Source organism: Malaya genurostris, chromosome 1, assembly GCF_030247185.1.
Source record: "Malaya genurostris strain Urasoe2022 chromosome 1, Malgen_1.1, whole genome shotgun sequence".
NCBI classification, from domain to species: Eukaryota; Metazoa; Arthropoda; class Insecta; order Diptera; family Culicidae; genus Malaya; species Malaya genurostris.
In genome coordinates this window covers 91,082,180-91,102,849 of record NC_080570.1, presented here as the reverse complement: position 1 = coordinate 91,102,849, position 20,670 = coordinate 91,082,180, and the positions used below count along the sequence as shown (strand labels likewise).

At 35.3% G+C, this 20,670-nt stretch overlaps 1 protein-coding gene across 2 annotated transcripts in view; it reads left to right on the top strand.

Annotated features, from left to right (window-relative positions):
- LOC131440701 (glutathione hydrolase 1 proenzyme-like) overlaps positions 1-20,670 on the top strand; it is a 147,510-nt gene that overhangs the window by 103,360 nt on the left and 23,480 nt on the right. For both annotated transcript variants that reach the window (XM_058612214.1, XM_058612213.1), the window contains exons 11-12: positions 11,091-11,136; positions 15,330-15,499. In XM_058612214.1, the coding sequence (XP_058468197.1) occupies positions 11,091-11,136; positions 15,330-15,499 (216 nt within the window). The remainder of the gene's footprint in view (positions 1-11,090; positions 11,137-15,329; positions 15,500-20,670) is intronic.

The window sequence follows — 20,670 nt, the reverse complement described above, 5'->3', positions numbered from 1 at the left end:
GGTCATTTAAGTAAGCAGAAGGCTTCTCGTATCTAAACTTTTACCTTCTACCAGAGGAGTCGAACTTACACACTTAGAAAATTTCGCAGAATTCGGTAATTTTTTACCGAATTTTCAACAGCTGAACGTTCGGTAATCAGTTCGGTAATTAAATTGATTACTGATCGTTCGGTAATTGCTGAACTGTCAAACAACTACCGTAAACTGTAAACCAAATGAATCTAACTGATTGTTCGGTAATTTTTTGTTTGCTTGTTTTCCTTTGGTTAAAATTCTGGATTTTCGGATTTAAAAAACAACACAAATTCACAAATAAGAATGAAGTAAATTCCAACCTGTTGTGGCTATGGTTTTATTCCACGAAAAAAAAGTGTCAAATGTTTCGGCTGACCGGAATTATGAGTGCCTTCCAAAACACTGCACAATCCTTCGAGTCCACCAGAAATTACCTTCGAACGATTTGTGTAGGCAGCAAGTGGACAAGTGATACAAAAAAATTTTTCCGTCTATAAGTAAACAAAAAGCTTTTAGTGGTTCAAATGTTTTAAAAATTTTAGCACCTGTATCTCAATCCATTCGATGAACTCTTCGAGGTTTCACGACAATCAGTTTTCACAGAAGCTCGGTTATTGGAAGATTATTTAACCATACGGACGGTATGGTTTTTACCGTACTCGGCGACTATTCAGATTTACCGTATGAATTGTATATCTATTTACAGAATTCTGTAATGAAAACTTGCGTAAAACTGATCGTCCGGTAAAAATTTGCATAATTGTTGTAAAATGAAGTTCATGTACCGAAATATCGGTAATTTCTGTTGATTACCGAAAATTTTCGTCAAAAAAATTACCGAACAACGAAATCGAATGTTAGTGTGTAGGCATCTTAAAGATACGAGTCATCCGAGTCTCTGATATGTCAGCAATTAAAGGCAAAGGTCGTTTGCCATTTACTGTCCGAACCGGCAAAAGTAAAGTTACGAGAAGTTGTCACATTATGCCCACGACGGTTTCTCACACAATGTGTTTCATTGTGTTAATATTTTCTCATCTCTATACAGTTAGTTATAACACCGGAATGGAAGATTTGTCCGAAACTATTGCTTGAGTGCCTGGAGTTGTAGCGTATGGCTATGCGTCCCAGGGTGCAAGCGGCGCACGGACAGCGCTCCATTCATCGCTGTGTGTGATGGAATCCCATCAAAATTTTTTTTACTTTTTTTACTTTTTTATTTATAACTTCTGGTCAGTCAGTAATTTTTACTTTTTTCGGTATTTTAACGATATCAAACTAACTAGAGATTATAAGAGAAGAAAGAATATGAAATCATATAGCCATAGTACTCAAGGAAGAGAAAGGATGTGAAGAATAAAGTGCGGAAAAGTGAGACGTGACAAGGGTCATTTAAGTAAGCAGAAGGCTTCTCGTATCTAAACTTTTACCTTCTACCAGAGGAGTCGAACTTAGGCATCTTAAAGATACGAGTCATCCGAGTCTCTGATATGTCAGAAAGTAAAGGCAAAGGTCGTTTGCCATTTACTGTCCGAACCCTCCCACGTTTTTTCACCATATCGATGTCAACTAATTAGATCTTTGTCATTCTTAGTCATTTTGTTCCCATATCCCCTTGTTACTCTGTTCTCCGTAATATTTACTTCTCTATATATTTTTTTTCATTTTCTGTTACATCATTGCCCACGTACGGCCGCTGTAGTCTATGAAAAGAACACGGGCCACCCGCCTGGTATTCGTAGCCTGGAGGTGTTCCCCGAGAACCCACACGGACAGAAAAAAGCGGCCAACATAGATACTTACCAACGTGTTACATTCAATACGCCGGCCGGTGCCGATCGCCAGCTGAAGGCTGGATCTGCCTAAGTCATTACATTATCTGAATATACTATCCTAGTTTTATGTTATTTGTTAATTAAAATTAGAAAAAGCCCATGGCATCTTAGAGCTTAAGCAGTGTGCCTTGAAAATTATATAATTGAAAAAACGTGCTTAATCCACCTAGCAGTGAGATGATACCTTTTTCTATCAATCCGCATGTGTTTTTTGTACGAATATTCTTCGGTGTTTCAGTTTTCATGACATTATTCTAATGTCCGTCGTTTTAAGTGGCAATTTGAGATTTTAATCACTTATTACTCCGTAATGTGGAAACTGCAAATCAGATCGAATTTGAATGTAAAAGTTTAACAATCGATTAAACATTCCATGATATGTCGAAGTAATTTCCACTTTAGGGTAATTTAAGGTACTTCCAGAGCCTGTATTCAGGAACCAGCATAACCCAAACCGATTCGTATGGCCATATGACGAATAAATTGCAATAGTTTTGAGTCCAACTTTAAAGCTTTTCGGGATTGTCATGTTTTATATCGCTTTGAATTGTAAAAATTAAATAAAATTGGATTTATTTTCATTTGAACTTTTGTTTCTGAAATTCGATTTGGCTTTTTTGAGAAAACGATTGAGCTTTGAGAATCGATTCGATACTGGAACCGGAAATCGAAATTCGGTGTAGCCAAAGTCAGACAAATTCACCTGAGTAGCTGTATAATTTACATTTGTTTCAAAATGTTTGAAAATCGATGTAGACATCTTTGAGGAATCGTAGTACGAATTAAATTTTTGGGTGCCTTCCGAAATGAAAACTGAATACAACCAAAACTGAAATAAGTTTATTTGGTTATCGACTATCCAAATCTGCTAACCCGATAATCCTGATTAATTTGTATGAAATAGACATTTTCACATACATACTAATCACCCTGTATCTCCGAAACCGGAAGTTGGATCTGACTGAAAAACAAGATGATTTATAGAATCTTAAAACTTTTCATTAAATCTTAGATTTCATTTGAATCTTAGATCGGTTCAGCCATCTACGAGAAAAATGAGTTACACAGTTTTAATTTCGTTTCATATATCATCCTGTAGTTCCGGAACCAGAGGTCGGAACCAAACATAATTCAGGAACCTTGTTTGGGAGTATACGACTTTTCATATGAATCTGAGTTTGTAGAAAACGGTTGAGTCATCTCCGAACAAAATTGAGTGAAATTATTTGTTACACACGCATTTGCTAATCTCGACGAACTGATTCGAATGGTATATGGCTGTTATGTTCTTCCAGCATTTATTGCTGTAAGTAGTTTGAATCAATATAATTATGGAATTGCTTTCAAATCGAAAATTTTGACATAATCTGGTTTACATATAGCATATTCGAACGATTATGTTGCCAAAAACGAACCGTGCTAAAATCGGTCCGAGGCAAAATATCATGCTGTCCACAGTCTTTTGGGTACTTAGAAGTAAATGTATGTAACAGTATGAAAAATCGTATTTTATGTTGCTCCCAAGCATTTCTTTGCCAGACAGCGCTCAAAACTTCTACTTCTGGAATAGGGTCGCTTACACAAAAATTTCGATATCTCCGTTAAAAATGGACGGATTTTAACAATCTATGGCTTGTTGGATAGGTATTACCGTGCGGAATCTAATCTTTGTCACAATCTTACTGTTAGGTGCTAGCTGCGCTTCATTCCAAAAACGTGAGGTCTTCGATGTTGCTCGTATGTCTTACTTCGACAATCGTTGCTCAGAAAATGATGGGAAAAGTGGAATGTTCTTCTTTTATACCGATGTAGGCATTAAAGTACACTGTGGGTAGTAATTTCAATAGAAAATCAGCGGTGACGAACAATTAGGCTTAATCTGCAAGACGCGGTCCAGACCCAAAAAGATATAATCTCTGAAATATATATATATATATATATATATATATATATATATATATATATATATATATATATATATATATATATATATATATATATATATATATATATATATATATATATATATATATATATATATATATATATATATATATATATATATATATATATATATATATATATTGTTAATTTGTTACAATATAATATAATTTAATCGCAAACTAAGCGTTAACTGAAAGATAAAGTTTTATTCATTGAAAATACAATAGAATCCAATTCAGTTTTGCATCATTGATGTTTTCAAGATTCAACCCATGTCTATTCAATAAAAGCCTTGGTATTCCTGTAGTGGAATTTGACCTTCTGTTTCAACAGACTTCGCGGCCGATTCAGAGTGTACAGAACCATTGCATGGCTGGTACTACGATCCTACTGACACTACGAATCCTTCCAGGTCGGGGCTCGAACATACGACAACTGGTTTGTAAGACCAGTACCCTATGCATTGAACCACCAACCCGGGACAATTCCATGTTACTAATGATTTACATGTCACGTAAATTTCTATATTTCTTTCTGTGTACGATCTCTCAGAATTTCGAAATATTTGGAAGAATCGTTCTCAGTCGAAAAATGTTAGACCTTATTTTTTCTATTTTTTTCACAGGGGATGTTATCCCTATCCCTAAATGTATTAAATGTCAAGGGCCCCATAAGGATAACATAAGGATAATATTATAATATTAGCGATAAAGACATTGAAAATGTGTTTATTGTGGGGAGAGTCCTCCTGATCTCTCAGTATGCGCTGCATTTAAGTTGCGTAAAGATAAAATGAAGCTCTCTATAAAAGCACAGGCTAAGCGCACATATGCAGAAATGCTTAAAACTGTCATTGATGTCCCCCCTCTCGAAACAGAAAACGGTTTTTCAAATCTCTGATAAAAATAGTGAAGGTACATCGTTTGTCACTCCTCAAGGTTATGTTAAGGGAAAGAAGTCCTCCCCAAAATTAAAAAAAGAGACACCTAAAATTACACCTTAAAAAAAGATACCCGTGTTAAATCTAAAAAGCAAAATTTAAAAGAAAAAAGGCGGGTGGGTAATGTCAGAGACATAACTGGATGTCGTGAATACGAAAAAACTGGCACGCTCCCATCACTTTTCCGAATATCAGTTAGTTGATTGATTGTAACATATGAATTGTGCAAGCTTTCCCCTTTTTCACTAATAGAGTTTGAAGCGATGCACCTACATTAAAGTACAGATTAGTCAAAGGGATGCCGCAAAAAAGTAAAAAAAGGGATATACTGACGCACAGATTTCAACGCTGAATTCCCAATGCCGCTGATTGATTAAAAATTTTCCGGAAAAAGTTTTGTTTTGGACGACGGAAGTTACTTCCCTTTTTCGAAGACGCAGATTCCGGCAAACGATCGATACTATTCAACGGATAGTTCTACTGTACATCCGAACATAAAATATTAGTTTAAACATAAGTTTGAACAGAAAGTGATACTGTACATTGTCATTTCCGAGAAAAGCATTCCTAAGCCATGGTTCAAGCCATCTGGGTTGGCAATCAATCAAGATGTGTACCAGGACGAATGTTGGTAGAAAGTTTTGATCCCGTTCTTTCAAAAACATCATGCTGATGGACAATACGTGTTTTTGCCGGATAAAACGTCATCGCATTGCGCCAAAAAACACAATCGTTCCTAAATACCCATTCGATCCCATTTGTATCCAAAAACCACAACCCGATAAATCTACCTCAGTGTCGCCTAATCGAATATTTCGTCGGGGTTTTGAGCTCTTTGGTGTGCAAAAATAACTGGAGAGCCACGAATTGCTAACAGTTGATTGGTAGAATCAAGAGATGCATTCGCAAAGTTGACATGAAGGCCGTACAACGTTCCTGTTCCGACATCAAACGGAAGCTTCGCCGAACATCCGATTACGGACCGTTTTCAAATGTTCACTAATTTTTTTTCAACAATGAACAATGTATCTTTAATTTCAATAAATCAGATCTTCTTCAAGTATGTTTGTCTTTTTTTTGCAGCTTGAGAAAGAAATTGCAAAATTTTAGTTGCCACCCGTTATTTGCTTTGTGCGAAACATGACTTACGTCAAACATAGTTTTAACTTTTAATGACTTTCGCATTTAACATACATCTCGATACAGACGGAGAGCTTTTAAGAATTGAGAAGTATTATACCTTTTATAGATTAAACATTTCTTCGACTTCTAGTATAGAAGTGGTTGTTTGTAAAATAAACATTAAAGGAAAAAACATTTGTATAGCTACGGTCAAGGGGCAAATCACTCTAAACTCTAGACAATCTCATACTAATAAACTCATGTCATTCCAAAATAATTTTCTCTAATCTCATTTAATCCCAACTAGTCTAGATAAGTGATTTAAAACTAATCCAACCTAATTTTGCCTAATCTTGTTTGAAGTGTATCTGTCATTCGAACCACCCCGGTGGTGCTATTGTCGTCTGCATACAATTAGCGGCCCTTACACGAGCATTAAAAATGTCATTTTAAATGATGACTAACTAATGATGTAATTCAAATTTGTTTGAAATTTCGTCATTAGTGCACCATTACACGTTCATTAAAATGATATTATTTTTTATTAATGACATTTTTAATGACTCGTGTAAGGGCCGCTATTGGCTTGGAGCCGAAATTTTTGGTTCTTTTGGTTCTAGTTCGCTGTCAAATGCTGTGTTTAAACAGTGTTCACATCTTTCTTCATGCGGTTGCACCAACATAAGGAAATGATTTCGATGGAATATAATCAAACTATAACAAACCACTTTTTTTTATTATTCAAAAAGAGGTCAAATTACTTGTTTTGCCGAGAATACTAGATATTATATACTAGATATTATATAGGAGTTATATTTATATTGGGTTTGAAGAAATTAACATTTGACACCAGTGTGGTTTGATTGTATGGCATGAACGTAGCTTAAAATATTGCTGACAACAACGCCACCAAAACAAAATGCGTCGGTTTCAGGAACCAGCTTCCATAGCAGGGGGGTGATTCGAACTCCCACGCAGAGATGCCATTTATACAGATTTTTACATGCGCATACAGATTTAATACAGAGTACAGATTTATACAGATACCACAAAAAGTAAGAAAGAAATAATGAAACTTTTCCATGTGAGCGTGTTTGATTGCCCATATTAAAATGAAATTTTTTTCGGGCAGCTGTTTAATGATGAACGCTGAAATACATTTATATCATAATTTGAAACCAATTTGAACTGATGTTCAAGGAACTTTATTGTCAGACTGAAAAGTTGTATGACTTGACTTGACGTTTCGTATTAGGCGTTTGAATTCCATGTTTGAATTCCAAGTCATCATTTTCAAACGAAAAAAGTATATGGATTCACGATTCAATTGTGGTTAATAACAAAAACAATTAAATTTCGTCGTTGAATGTTCAGTGCGGCAAGAACTTACGATATAAAGGAATGCTCCTTGCATCTGCCTTTCTATAACAATAATCTAATGGAATAACATCTTCAAACATAATTTTATTTCCGAAATTTCCATGCATTAGTGAATACAGATACATACAGATTTTTATACAAAGCAATACAGATTTTCTATGAAAATATCTGGCATTTCTGCTCCCACGTTTACAGCTTCTTATGTCAAAATAATGCTTTTCCAGATCTCGGCTAAACTTCTCTAATCCCATTCTAATCCAGCGAGATCCCTGCTAAACTTTTTTACTCCCGGTAAAACTTGTTTGAGTTCAGACAAAGTTTAGAGTTATTTGCCCCTTGGCTTCGGTTTATATTCCTCCAAGAGCACAAGTTGGACACCGATAGCTTAATGAAATGGTCGAAGCTTTTCCTGCTCCACGATTGATTTTGGGAGATTTCAATTCGCCCGGAATTAAGTGGAGTTCCGTTTACAATGATAACAGATCATCCTTAATATATAATATTTGCGACAATTTTAGCATGACGGTATTATTAGATTTATCTCTTGGCTCGATTCAATTCGACTAAATTGCACCTGGAAAGTATTTCATGATTAACACTGTAGCGATCATTTACCAATCATCATCTCAATTAGCAGTACAAAATGCATTGCTAATTCAGTTAATATTCCATATGATTTGACAAAAAATATTGACTGGATTAAATACCTAAATAATATTTCAAGTGTCTTAAATTCAATGGAAGAACTCCAACTGCTGGAAGAATATGACTTCCACGTTTGTTCGATTCTGGAGGCCGCAGAACAAGCCTAAACCAAACGTTTTACTTGATCCGACGGTCAACAGCAGGCCTCCAAACCCTTGGTGGGACAAAGAGTGCTCAGATGCTAAACAAGCGAAACAAAATGCTTTCAAGACGTGTTTAAAACGAAATGAAGGAAATCCCCACAATTTTGAAAAATTCTTGGTTTTAGAAACCGAGTACAAGAGCATACTTCGGGCCAAGAAATGTAGCTATTGGAGACATTTTGTCGAAGGTTTAGAGAAACCTCCATGAGCACTCTTTGCAATACGATCAGGCGAATGAGGAATCGTAATGTAGGAAATTAGAGTGAGGAATACTCGAACCGATAAATATTTGACTTTGCTAGGAAAGTTTACCCAGATTCTGTTTCTACGCAGAGCCTTTTTCGGGAGTCTACCCCAAATAACGTTTCCATTGATAGCCCCTTTTCAATGATGTAATTTTTCATAGCACTCATGTCTTGTAACAATAACGCTCCTAGATTGGACAGAATTAAATTCAACTTAGTGAAGAATCTGCCCGACCTCGCAAAAAGACGTTTGTTGGAATTATTCAACAAGTTTCTTGAGCAAAATATTACATTGGAGAAACCAGGTTCCAATCACAACTCATATAGACCCATTGCAATGTTGTCCTGCATCAGAAAACTGTTCGAAAAAAATATTCTTCGACGTCTCGATACTTGGGTCGAGACGCACGGTTTGTTATCAGATACTCAGTTTGGCTTCCGTAGAAATAAAGGGACGAATGATTGCTACAAATGGCACATTTTTAGACATTAAAGGAGCATTTGATTCAGTTTTCATTGATGTTCTTTCAAACGAGCTCCACCAACATGGACATCCAGAGTTTTTAAATAATTATTTGCAAAACCTTTTGTCAGAGAAGTGCATGTATTTTTCACGATTGACAACAGCAGTTTTCACGATTTGGCAACATTCAGAATTAGCTACATGAGTCTCCCGCAAGACTCATGCCTCAGTCCGATCCTATATAATTTTTCCGAGAACGACATTGACAGCTGTCTAGTTACCCCATGCACAATAAGACAATTGGAAGATGATGGCGTGGTTTCAGTTACTGGACCCAAAGCTGTTGATTTGAAAAAACCATTGCAAGATACCTTAGTGGTTTGATTTCAAATGCATGTGGGAAAGAAACATTAGGTATCTGATAAAAACATGCCAACAAAGAGTAAATTTTCTTCGAACATCAATAGGGTGGGGTGTCCATCCTTATCCGGATGATCTAATAAAAATGTATCAGACAACGATACTTCAGTGATGTAATAATATGGATGCGTTTGCTTTCGTTCCGCTGCAATCTCTCATATTATTAAACTTGAGCGAATTCAGTATCGTTGTTTACGAATCGCCTTATGGTGATCAAGATATATTCCTATCCGTGACAGCCTCCTAAATGTCCCTGACCCAACTATATTTTTCGAGACAACGATGCTACACGATGTGCGTGGAATCCTGGATCCCCTACGCTCGATGGAAGTAAGTTCAGGCATATTGACTCTGAGAAAATGTTTTAAACGAACGGATCACGAATTGAAGACACTACTGGGTTTGGTATGCTGAACAATAATCATTCGGTCTCATTTAGGCTTCAGGAACCTGCATCTGTTTATATAGCAGAGTCTCGCCAAAGAACACTTGCCAGCTGGCAAGCTTCTTGGGATAAAGATGATCTTGGTCGGTGTATACACTCAATTATACCTAAAATATTGACAAAGGCATGGTTCAGGGGACTGAATGTGAGTAGGGACTTCATTCGTGTGATGTCCAGACTCATGTTCAATCACTACACGTTAGATGCACATCTCCTTCGAATTGGGCTTTCCGAGACTAATCATTGTGCTTGCGGCGAAGGTTATCGCGATATTGAAGATGTCGTTTGGACATGCGTGGAGTATCGTGATATCAGATCTCAATTAATAAATTCTTTGCGTACCCAAGGTTGACTAACCAATGCCCAGTTCGAGACATTTTTGCTTGTCGTGATCTTCCTTAGTATTAAAAATAACAAATAAGTGCATTAAAAATCGCAACTTTTCAACTGTGCAATATTCGTATATTTTTCCTAAAAACTATAAACATTTGTTATCAATAAATGTTTATAGTTTTTAGGAAAAATATACGAATATTGCACAGTTGAAAAGTTCCAAAAATGATCGGGATCTATCGAGTGGTCAAAGGTTATATATTTTTATCTTTCTTAAGGATCATCTTTTTTAAAGAAAATCGAAAAATTAGCATAATATTCTCTTTCGAACAATATCGAAAAAAAATAGATTTTTTGATCCACCCTAACATTCCCAGTGAAAAAATAGAAAAAATAAGATCTAACATTTTTCGACGGAGAACGATTCTTCCAAATATTTCAAAATTCTGAGTTATATAGAAATTTACATGACATGTAAATTATTAGTAACATGGAATAGACATGGGTTGAATCTTTGATTGAAAACCATCATCGATGCAAAACTGAATTGGATTCTGTTGTATTTTCAATGAATAGAACTTTTCTTTCAATTAACGCTTAGCTATCGATTATATTATATAGAAACGTACAAAATTGTGAAGTTATATTATGTTTAATTGTCTGCTTCATATAGGTGCATGAAAAAAAGCAAATGTAAATTTACAAAATATTTTGATCTGTGCATCTTAGTTTCTCATTGAATTGATGTATATACATATATATTTAAAAAAATATATATATATATATGTATATATATATATATATATATATATATATATATATATATATATATATATATATATATATATATATATATATATATATATATATATATATATATATATATATATATATATATATATATATATATATATATATATACATATATATATATATATATATATATATATATATATATATATATATATATATATATATATATATATATATATATATATATATATATATATATATATATATATATATATATATATATATATATATATATATATATATATATATATACAAAATCTAATGACGAATTCAATTATCATTCTTAGGACCGAATGGAGATGCAGTGTCTGTAACAAGCTCAGTTAATTTCTAGTGAGTATTACTATTTAAACTACGAGTTTTAGAAAATCGTTATATGTATAACTTATTTTTAGAATAAAATTCTTTACTCTTCATTATACGGGGCCGGGTATTAATAAAAAAAATGCAAAAGTAAACGCGTAACATTTTTCTGTCATAATTTTGAACAATAATAACTCAGTCATTTGTTGATGGATTGGTACAATTAAAAATACCAATCGATTTGGAAATATTAAGCATAAACAAACATGTATAGCGACGTCGTTTCAGTATTTCATTACATATCTATGTTTTCGCGAACGGATCACAGTATGCCATAATGATGTCATAAATCGTTTTTCTCTAGCACGGCGGTCAGTTACGATCGTAGCTTCACTCCCCGCATTTCATTCAGTAAAAGCTCTGCTTCGATCGGTGTAGCGAGGATTTACGTCATGAATTAAGAAGTATATATATGAACCGCTTTTCTTTGGCAAAATAAAACAATACCTGAACGACATATTGAATAATATTTATCAAGCCACTATAGTCACACAGGCAATTTCAGCAATGAAAGAGCTAAACGTGGTGCTATTGAGGGTGAAATTTATGGGCGACCAATAGATTTCAACAAATTCTTTAGCGCGTTTCGCCAAAGAACACTTGCCAGCTGGCAAGCTTTTAGGGACGAAGTTGATCTATCCCTAAAATATCGACAAAGGCATGGTTCAGGGGACTGGATGTGAGTAGGGACTTCATTCGTGTGATGCCCAGACTCATGTTCAATCACTACACGTTAGATGCACATCTCCTTCGAATTGGACTTTCCAAGGCAAATCATTGTGCTTGTGGCTGTTCCTGTAATGTCTTCCTTTCTTTAATTGGTTGTGGTTGGTTTGGTGGTTGAGCTAGAATTGTTTTATTGAAAACTTTTCAGACTTAAGCTAACCTACTGGCCTATTCTTTGTCATAAATAAAATAAACCTAGATTCCCCATTGTAATAGTACTGTAGTTGAGCAACCCGTGACACCAAAAGCGCCGTCTGGTGTAGAATGGGTGCGTAAATGCTCCTAAAATGCATGTACAAAGTTGCCTGCGCATTTAGCACAACCACAATAGCTAATGGAAAAAAGTACAACCGTTTCTCACTAGAAGCGCTGTTAGTGTCTCCATACAATGGGAAATCTATGTTTATTTGATTTATGCTACAGTGGTTGTGTTAAATGCGCAGGCAACTTTGTACATGCATTTTACTAGCATTTACGTACCCATTATACACCAGGCGGCGTTTTTGGTGTCACGGTTGATCAACTACAGTACTATTACACTGGGAAATCTATAGGTTTATTTTATTTAGACCTAAACCTAACTTGCCTTTGTATGGACACGGATAACAAATATACAGGCTTGAACAATTTTTTTAAATCCTGTATAAATTTTAAAATTAATATACGTTGGAAACACTACTACCACCTACTCGACTGTTCGCCGCTATCTTCCAAAACGTACCACTACGTTCCAGAACGATAACAAAATCTTCCTGTCTGTTATAGAAATATTCCAACTACAACAATTTTAACACTTATCACACGATTTCCCTAAGTGTTATAGACAACTATATTTCCATCATTTAGGGGTTATCCTATGTTTGTGCTTTGGGCACATAACCGTTTTTACTTTTCTTTACGTTTCGTCTTAGACTCGTCAGTGCAGAGCAGTTCAAATTGAACTACTTAGTGCAAACCTAAACAGTTCAATTTGAACCGCTAAGCAGACGTAAATTTAATGCTACTTGCAAAACACTTCTTCAATTGGCACCGAAGTGCCATGTCTTTTCTGACGTGCCGAACAAAAACGTCTTTTTCGACTAATACTGGCCGATTCAGGTATGGTCATTTAGGGGTTATCCTATGTTTATGCTTTGGGCACATAGCCGTTTTTACTGTTCTTTACGTTTCGTCTTAGACTCGTCAGTGTAGAGCAGTTCAAATTGAACTGCTTATTGCAAACTGAAACAGTTCAACTTGAGCCGCTAAGCAGACGTAAATTTAATGCTACTTGCAAAACACTTATTTATTTGGTACCGAAGTTCCACGTCTTTCCTGACGCGCCGAACGAAAACGTTGTTTTCGGCTTATACTGGCACGTCAGGAATTGCTTGACCCTCTGTCCCCGTTTTTATGCGAACTGTTCATGGCAAATCTATAGGAGAGTTTAAAAAAACAAGGATTACTACCTAATCGCTGGTGGAGATACGTCGATATATTTTGTGCATCATCAAAAGTAATTGTTTAAAAAGTTTTTTGGAAAATATTAACAACCTTCATAAAATCATTAAATTCACTTGTGAAACAGAAAAAGAAAATAGTTTATCTTTCTTAGACATTCTTACCATAAGGGAAGCAAAAACCTGTCTTTTGAAATATATAGGAAGCCGACAAATTCGCATTGAATCATACCAAGCACTTGAAATCACTCCCACCAGCATAAAATGGCGGCTTTTCATCATAAGATTCATAGAATACTCACCTTGCCCTTCATACAGGATGCTGCAATTAAAGAGAAAAAATTCATCTTCGATATTGGAAAGCGATCAATTCAAACAATCTTCGATAAAAAATTAATATATTTGAAAAACAATCACTTACGACGTTGACCAAACGAACAGAAAATTTAAAGAGAATTTCAATAGATTTCAACCCAGATATTACACATCCGCTCAAACCCAACTGAAAAAAACTTGGTTTGGATTTAGTTTTCAGTAGTAAGAACTATCAATTGGAATCTGCATCCGGTTTGAAAAGAATTTAAAAAGGGTTTACCATACCATTTCAGATCGAAGGTAGCAGAACATGTATTTATCGACGATCAGACTCTTGCTTTGTCACCGAAATATCAACCTAAATTGCAAATTTCTCCAATACTAACCCGATTCACAAAAAAAAATCAAAAACACACGATTGTAGATAAATGATGCATATGCATTTGACGAAAAATATCAGTTGGAAAGCATTTCTTTCGCGAGATTTCGTGCGAATTTGAGAGTGTGCAAAAGAATAAGGAAAAACTCATTTAGTTTTACAACTCACACGAAATCTTTCGATACTAACGTTTATCAGGCACATCGACAGAAAAACTAATTATCTCGTTTCTATCGCAATTTTGGATAAAGTGCGTGAAACCCCGGGATAGGCAGCGAACTTCACCTGACCACGGCGAAGCGCTACCTTTAAGACGTTTTTTTTTATTTTCAGTTTATTTGGCTGGGATAAGGTGCATAGTTTACTTCTACTAATAAATATTGTGAAAACAGATCATTTGCAGGTACCTTTTTTGCTAAATCTACAAATCCTCTTGAAGGTTGAAGGATTCATGAAAAGTAAATTTGGTAACTTTTTTTCGTTTTGGGTTTTCTTCTAACATAATTAATCAAGTCCTTTTTTATCATTTCCTTCCCTACTGGAAACTAATGAGAAACCATGCCACTGTACAAATTTTTAAATAGCTGGGAGAACGCTCCTTTTAAGCCAATTTGTTCTAATTTTTTTCCTGGTTAAACCGATAAGCAGACTTAACATTTTCGCTATTTTTTTTGTTTCGATTATAGAGGTATTAATCTTAAGGTCATTCGCCTCTCCGAGCCAGAAACGCTTTCTGACCCTATGTGCGGGGTTAGGAATCGAACCCAGGTGGGCTGCGTGAAAGGCATCGACTAATCCATCACGCTATACTCGTCCCCTGTTCGCTATTTAATTATCATTTGTTAACGAAGCGTAGCATAGTGACTTGAGAAATCTTTGAAATGTTACAGTCAGGCGCGTACGCAGGGGGGGGGGGTTTAGGGGTTCAGCCCCCCCCCCCCCCCCCCCCCCCCCCCCCCCCCGAAACAAAAAATTATAACCCATGGGAAACATTGTTATATAAATTGTACATGTGTTGATTTATCACCATGTTCTAAAACCCCCCCCCCCCCCCGAAAATTTTTTCTGGCTACGCGCCTGGTTACAGTGATTCGATAAATGAGATAATTAATAGTACAATCTACCAATTTTAAATGCTACCTCAAAATTGTAGTTCCTAACATTTCACAAAACATGGATTCATATTTATTGGTGTTAAAGTATTTGAACTATCATATTTAATCGAACTTAAATATTCAGTCCGGTTATGCTGCTGACATAACCCAATAGCCTTTTATAGTAGAAATGTTTTCTTTCTTTATTAGCTTTGGAGCAGCTTTGACTGGTAAAAGAACTGGAATAATTGTCAATAGTGGAATGGATGATTTTTCATCTCCAGGACTCAAAAACTATTTTGGACTTCCTGGCTCTGAACGAAATTTCATAAAACCTCAAAAAAGAGCACTTTCGTCGATGTCACCAACAATTGTTGTAGGTGAGTATGTATTTTCCACTTATACGCATGTATAATACCTTATGATCAACAAAAGAACCGGGATTTTCATTTTAAAATTCCCGCGCTTATCCAATCGGTAAACATCATTTATTCTCTCAACGTTGGCAACACTTTTATACACATTCTGTCGAATTTTGACGCATATCGTACGATTAGTTTTTGTTTGGCGTCTATACAAAGAAGTTGAAAAATTTTCGTGTGGCGATTTTCATAATGGATGAAAATTTAGAACAACGGCTCGCCTTCGAAGCGCCATTCGGTCGATTGTTGTGCGGTTTCGACGTCATATTCATAGATCCACACCTCATCACCAGTTATGATGCATTCGATGAATGTGGGGTCACTATCTGCGTTGGAAATCATCTCTTTGGCCACATCAACACGACGCTGTTTTTGAATGAAATTCAGCTTTTTTGGCACCAGCCGAGAAGCGACGCGTTTCAAACCCAAAACATCAGTTAAAATGTGTTCGGCTGATCCATAAGAGATGCCCAACAACACAGCAATCTCTGTAATCGGTACAGAACGATTTTGCAACACGTTTTGCTCCGATTCAATGTTTTCTTCAGTAACAGATGTTGTTGAGCGGCCATGGATCTCATCATGATCCAAGCTTGTACGACCACCTTTGAAGTGTTTATACCACTCCTATGCCTGTGTTTTTCTTAGACACTAACATTTTCAACGTTTCGGAACACTTAAATCCATTTGCAACACAAAATTTGATGCACGCACGTTGTTCTAAATTTTCATCCATTATAAAAAGGCGGGTGAGTAATGTCAGAGACATAACTGGATGTCGTGAATACGAAAAAACTGACACGCTCCCATCACTTTTCCGAATATCAGTTAGTTGATTGATTGTATGAATTGTGCAAGCTTTCCTCTTTTTCACTAATAGAATTTGAAGCGATACACCTACATTAAAGTACAGATTAGTTACATTAAACAGCTACTATTCTACAACTATATATTTCAAACTTGAAACAATTCCTTTTTAATTTGCTAATATAGGATGCTAGGTACGACAAATTTGTAGTTTATTTTTATTGAAGCTATGAAGTTCGAAGATATCTGATTCTTCTCGAAATTTCAGTACGAGACAATTGCAATGGCCTGGTCTGAAATGTATCTACGATCTTCGGTATGCAAGAGTGATTCTAATAATAATAATAATAATGATAATAATAATAATAATAATAATGATAATACAGATTAATCTGTATATATGGCAACCCTGTTTCGCAAGGCATATTTTCACACGACCCCATACTAGTATAAAGATGTGTTCAACATTCGCTTTCGCATTGCCGTTCGTAATTGAATGTGTTAGTGACGGTACAAATCTGCTTTTCTACCTGTTTTCGGAGCCATCGTTCTGACGGTGTCTCGTACGTACAGAGTAGCTGCTTTAACTTAAATGACGCTATTTCTCACATCACATTTCCTTTTATACGTGCTAGTGGTAGCGGTGGACGGACGTCCCCTTTGTTAGAATTCCTTTCCTATACGCAGAACGAGAAACAGTGAAATGATATAAAAGAGAGAGTTAGCAGAGCGGCAGCCAGTAATACTGAATGGGTCGTCGAGCTGTTAACAGCATATTGTGGAGGAACAGTTGAGGGCAAGGCAAAGTCCCGCTCAAGCCGTGCTGGTCTGAAGTGCCCAGTTGGCGGCAGAATCCATCGTTTGCCTCGGAAGGGGAACTACGCCGAGCGTGTCAGTGCTGGTGCATCGGTCTATCTGGCGGCAGTGATGGAGTACTTGGTTGCCGAAGTGTTGGAATTGGCCGGTAACGCTACCCATGACAACGAAAACGAAAATCATCCCTCGCCATCTGCAGCTGGCCATCCGTTGAAAACCCCATCCTTTTCAGGATGACCACATCACTGTGATGAAGAAATATTTAGAATTGCTTTAAGTTTAGCCAGTTCTGATACGCCTGGAAAGTAGAATGCGCAAATCAAGTGGAAACTTTTGTTCTAACAATTTTTGTTTTCGGCCGCATACTAAAGTACTCGCGACAAAAATACATATTGATCTGTGGCAACTCTGTTTCGCACGGCATATTTGTAAACTAGTATAAAGATGTGTTCAAAATCATCACTTTCGCTTTCGCATTGCCGTTCGTAATTGAATGTGTTAGTGACGGTGCAAATTATTTTAACTCCCATCTTGATGAATCTTTTGGTAGGAAATATTGAGATCTGAGATGGTTCTCGTGTGTGTCTTGTTTCGGCAATGGGCCTTGCTGGACTTTTTGGCTGCCTTTTTCGGTGTCATTGTGCTGAAGGTGTTTCGTGCATTCATATCGGGAAACAATGAGACGACAGGTCCTCGATGTTGCTGTCGTGTGTCTTGTTTCGGGAAGAGTTACTCAGCAAATGGTAGGAAAAGTGAACCATTCAACTTTTATATGGATGCTCTTGTATAGATACAGACATCTCGCATTCTGATTGGCTGGTGCTGTCATGGGTTAAATCAAACAGGTTTTTCAAAAGTGTACTATTGAAAAACTTCAATATTGTTGTAATACACGTTCAAGTTGAAGATTTTCGATTCTATTGGTAGTTAGATTATATAAATCCTTCTACAGATCACTGAGCTAAGAGCTTTCAAAATACGAGAAACGCGCCTTATGAATTATCTTCTTTGATACTCGTTTATACCAAACATTTCAGAAAAGTTTAATTGTGAACTATTTAAGAATATGTCACACAACTGAAAGTTTTATCATAAAATTGTGATCATATTTCCGATGGCATGTAGCAAGAATTATGTTGATTCGTTAGATATAACAGGAAATATTCACTATCAAAAACTTATCACTCTCTCAGAGGGTAAATTTTGAAAAGGCGCCCCATAGTAAAGTAAGTCGTATTCACGACAAAAATCACCACACGAAAATTTTTCAACATCTTTGTATAGACGCCAAACAAAAACTAATCGTACGATATACGTCAAAATTTGACAGAATGTGTATAAAAGTGTTGCCAACGTTGAGAGAATAAAAGTTTACCGATTGGACAAGCGCGGTAATTTTAAAATGAAAATTCCGGTTCTTTCTTTATCATCAGGTATATATATATATATATATATATATATATATATATATATATATATATATATATATATATATATATATATATATATATATATATATATATATATATATATATATATATATATATATATATATATATATATATATATATATATATATATATATATATATATATATATATATATCAAATCATTACACTGTAAATTGTACAAAACTCCAAGAAGAAGTTGTAGGAAATCTATTGAGCATTCTAACATAAATAAACACTGTTTAAAAAAATTGAACAATTTTTCAAGAGTTAGAAAACCAACCAAAATACTAAAGTTTAAAAAAATTTCCTTAATGTATTTTTAAATAAATTTATTTTAAGCCTTGGTTGGTTTGTGTGAGTTGAAAAATGACAAATTTACGTCTAAAGCATATTTGAAAAATTTCTAGTTTTTGAGAATAAATAGTCATTTAGATACCGGAACATAATTCTACAAACTAAAAGAAATAAATTTTATCATAATGACCATTTTACTAGAAGCAGCCGTTTTCAAGATATTTAGACATGGAAGTCATAAAACTCGGGTTTTAGTTGATTTGCACCGTTTCAACAAATCATACTTTAAAAGAAATAAATTCCATTTAATTCTACAATATAAAAAAAAATCTTTACAATTTCTTCACTGCCAAGCTTACTGTATAACAAATAAAACTAGTCAACTTTAGCTCAAACCGGTACCCATGAGGTACCAGAACCCTCAAATGTGTAAAATGTGTTAAAAAGTAAAAGTGTCTTAAACCTTTTTCTTATATGCAATGTATCCAAATATTGTTCAATTTAACAGAACACGTAATCGGAGAACTGAGAGCTTTGAAGGCTGATTTGAATATCACCTGAACCCTCCGCCTGGCAGATGGGTCCAGCCAGACATTTTTCAAATTGCTTATGATCTAGATGGAAATCATGTTAGCCAGTTTCGATAAACGTTATCTCACTTCATATTTTGTTTTACTCTTGGATACTGTACTGAAGTACTTCCAATTTCACAAACCACAATCGACACCAGACTGTTTTCGAATGACGATGAACTTTGTAGTCATACAATCATCACAGATGTAAAATCTCAAATACGAATAATTCCTATTTATTTAATAGTTGTAAGCACAACAAGCGAAAAACCCCTTCCTAATCCTCCTAATTCCTAGTGGTGTGATTATATGTTTCTCTTTCTTCATAACAATCTCAAGAAAATATTTTTTATCTTTTCATTAAATAATTTCGGACACTAATTTGAGCTCATTTTTGTCACTAATTAATTTAGATTGATTCGAGTTCACAAAAGCATGCTTCAGTATTTATGACACATAGTCGGCATCATTTTCCCAACCAAGCGCTTGACATTTGCTTTGCCTATTTGTATGAGAAGAGTGATGCTAATCTAAAAAACCCTTCTTAGTCCACTTAGTGGAATTTTCATAGATCTTGAGTAACCACAATATTTTTTTTTAAATCGACTTTCTGGGACTTAGAAAAAATATTAAAATGATCGACTTAATTTTTTTTTGAGGTGACACTACATCTCGACGTTTCATGCCATTCTAAGACGTTTGTTCGATTCCAGTTCGGTTTTACATCTCATCCAAGTCAGTCGATAAAACAAAACCGCTTACGTTCGGGACGAAAGAAACCAAGTACAGTATTGTATAGTGAACAGTAGACCTCGAAATGAGTGAACCAAACGAACAAAAGCTACCGCCGACACGAAAGAATACAATTGTTGTTGACTTCAGGAAGTGCAAAATTCGACCTTCGCTACGAGAACTTGAAGGTTTGCTTAAGGAGCAAATGCATCTTGACATTAAACGTGTGCATTTACTTCAATGCAATAAGACGAATAATGTTGTTTACATCCAGTTCAATTCGCAAAAAACGATAACAATGTGCACTATGTGGAGCACGAGAACATTAAGTACAATATTCCAGTATATATGGAAGATAGTGCTATAGAAGTGCGTGTGCATGATCTTCCCTCAAGCGTCACCGATTCATATATTTGCAACACTATGTCCCAATACGGAGAGATTCTCTCTATCGAAA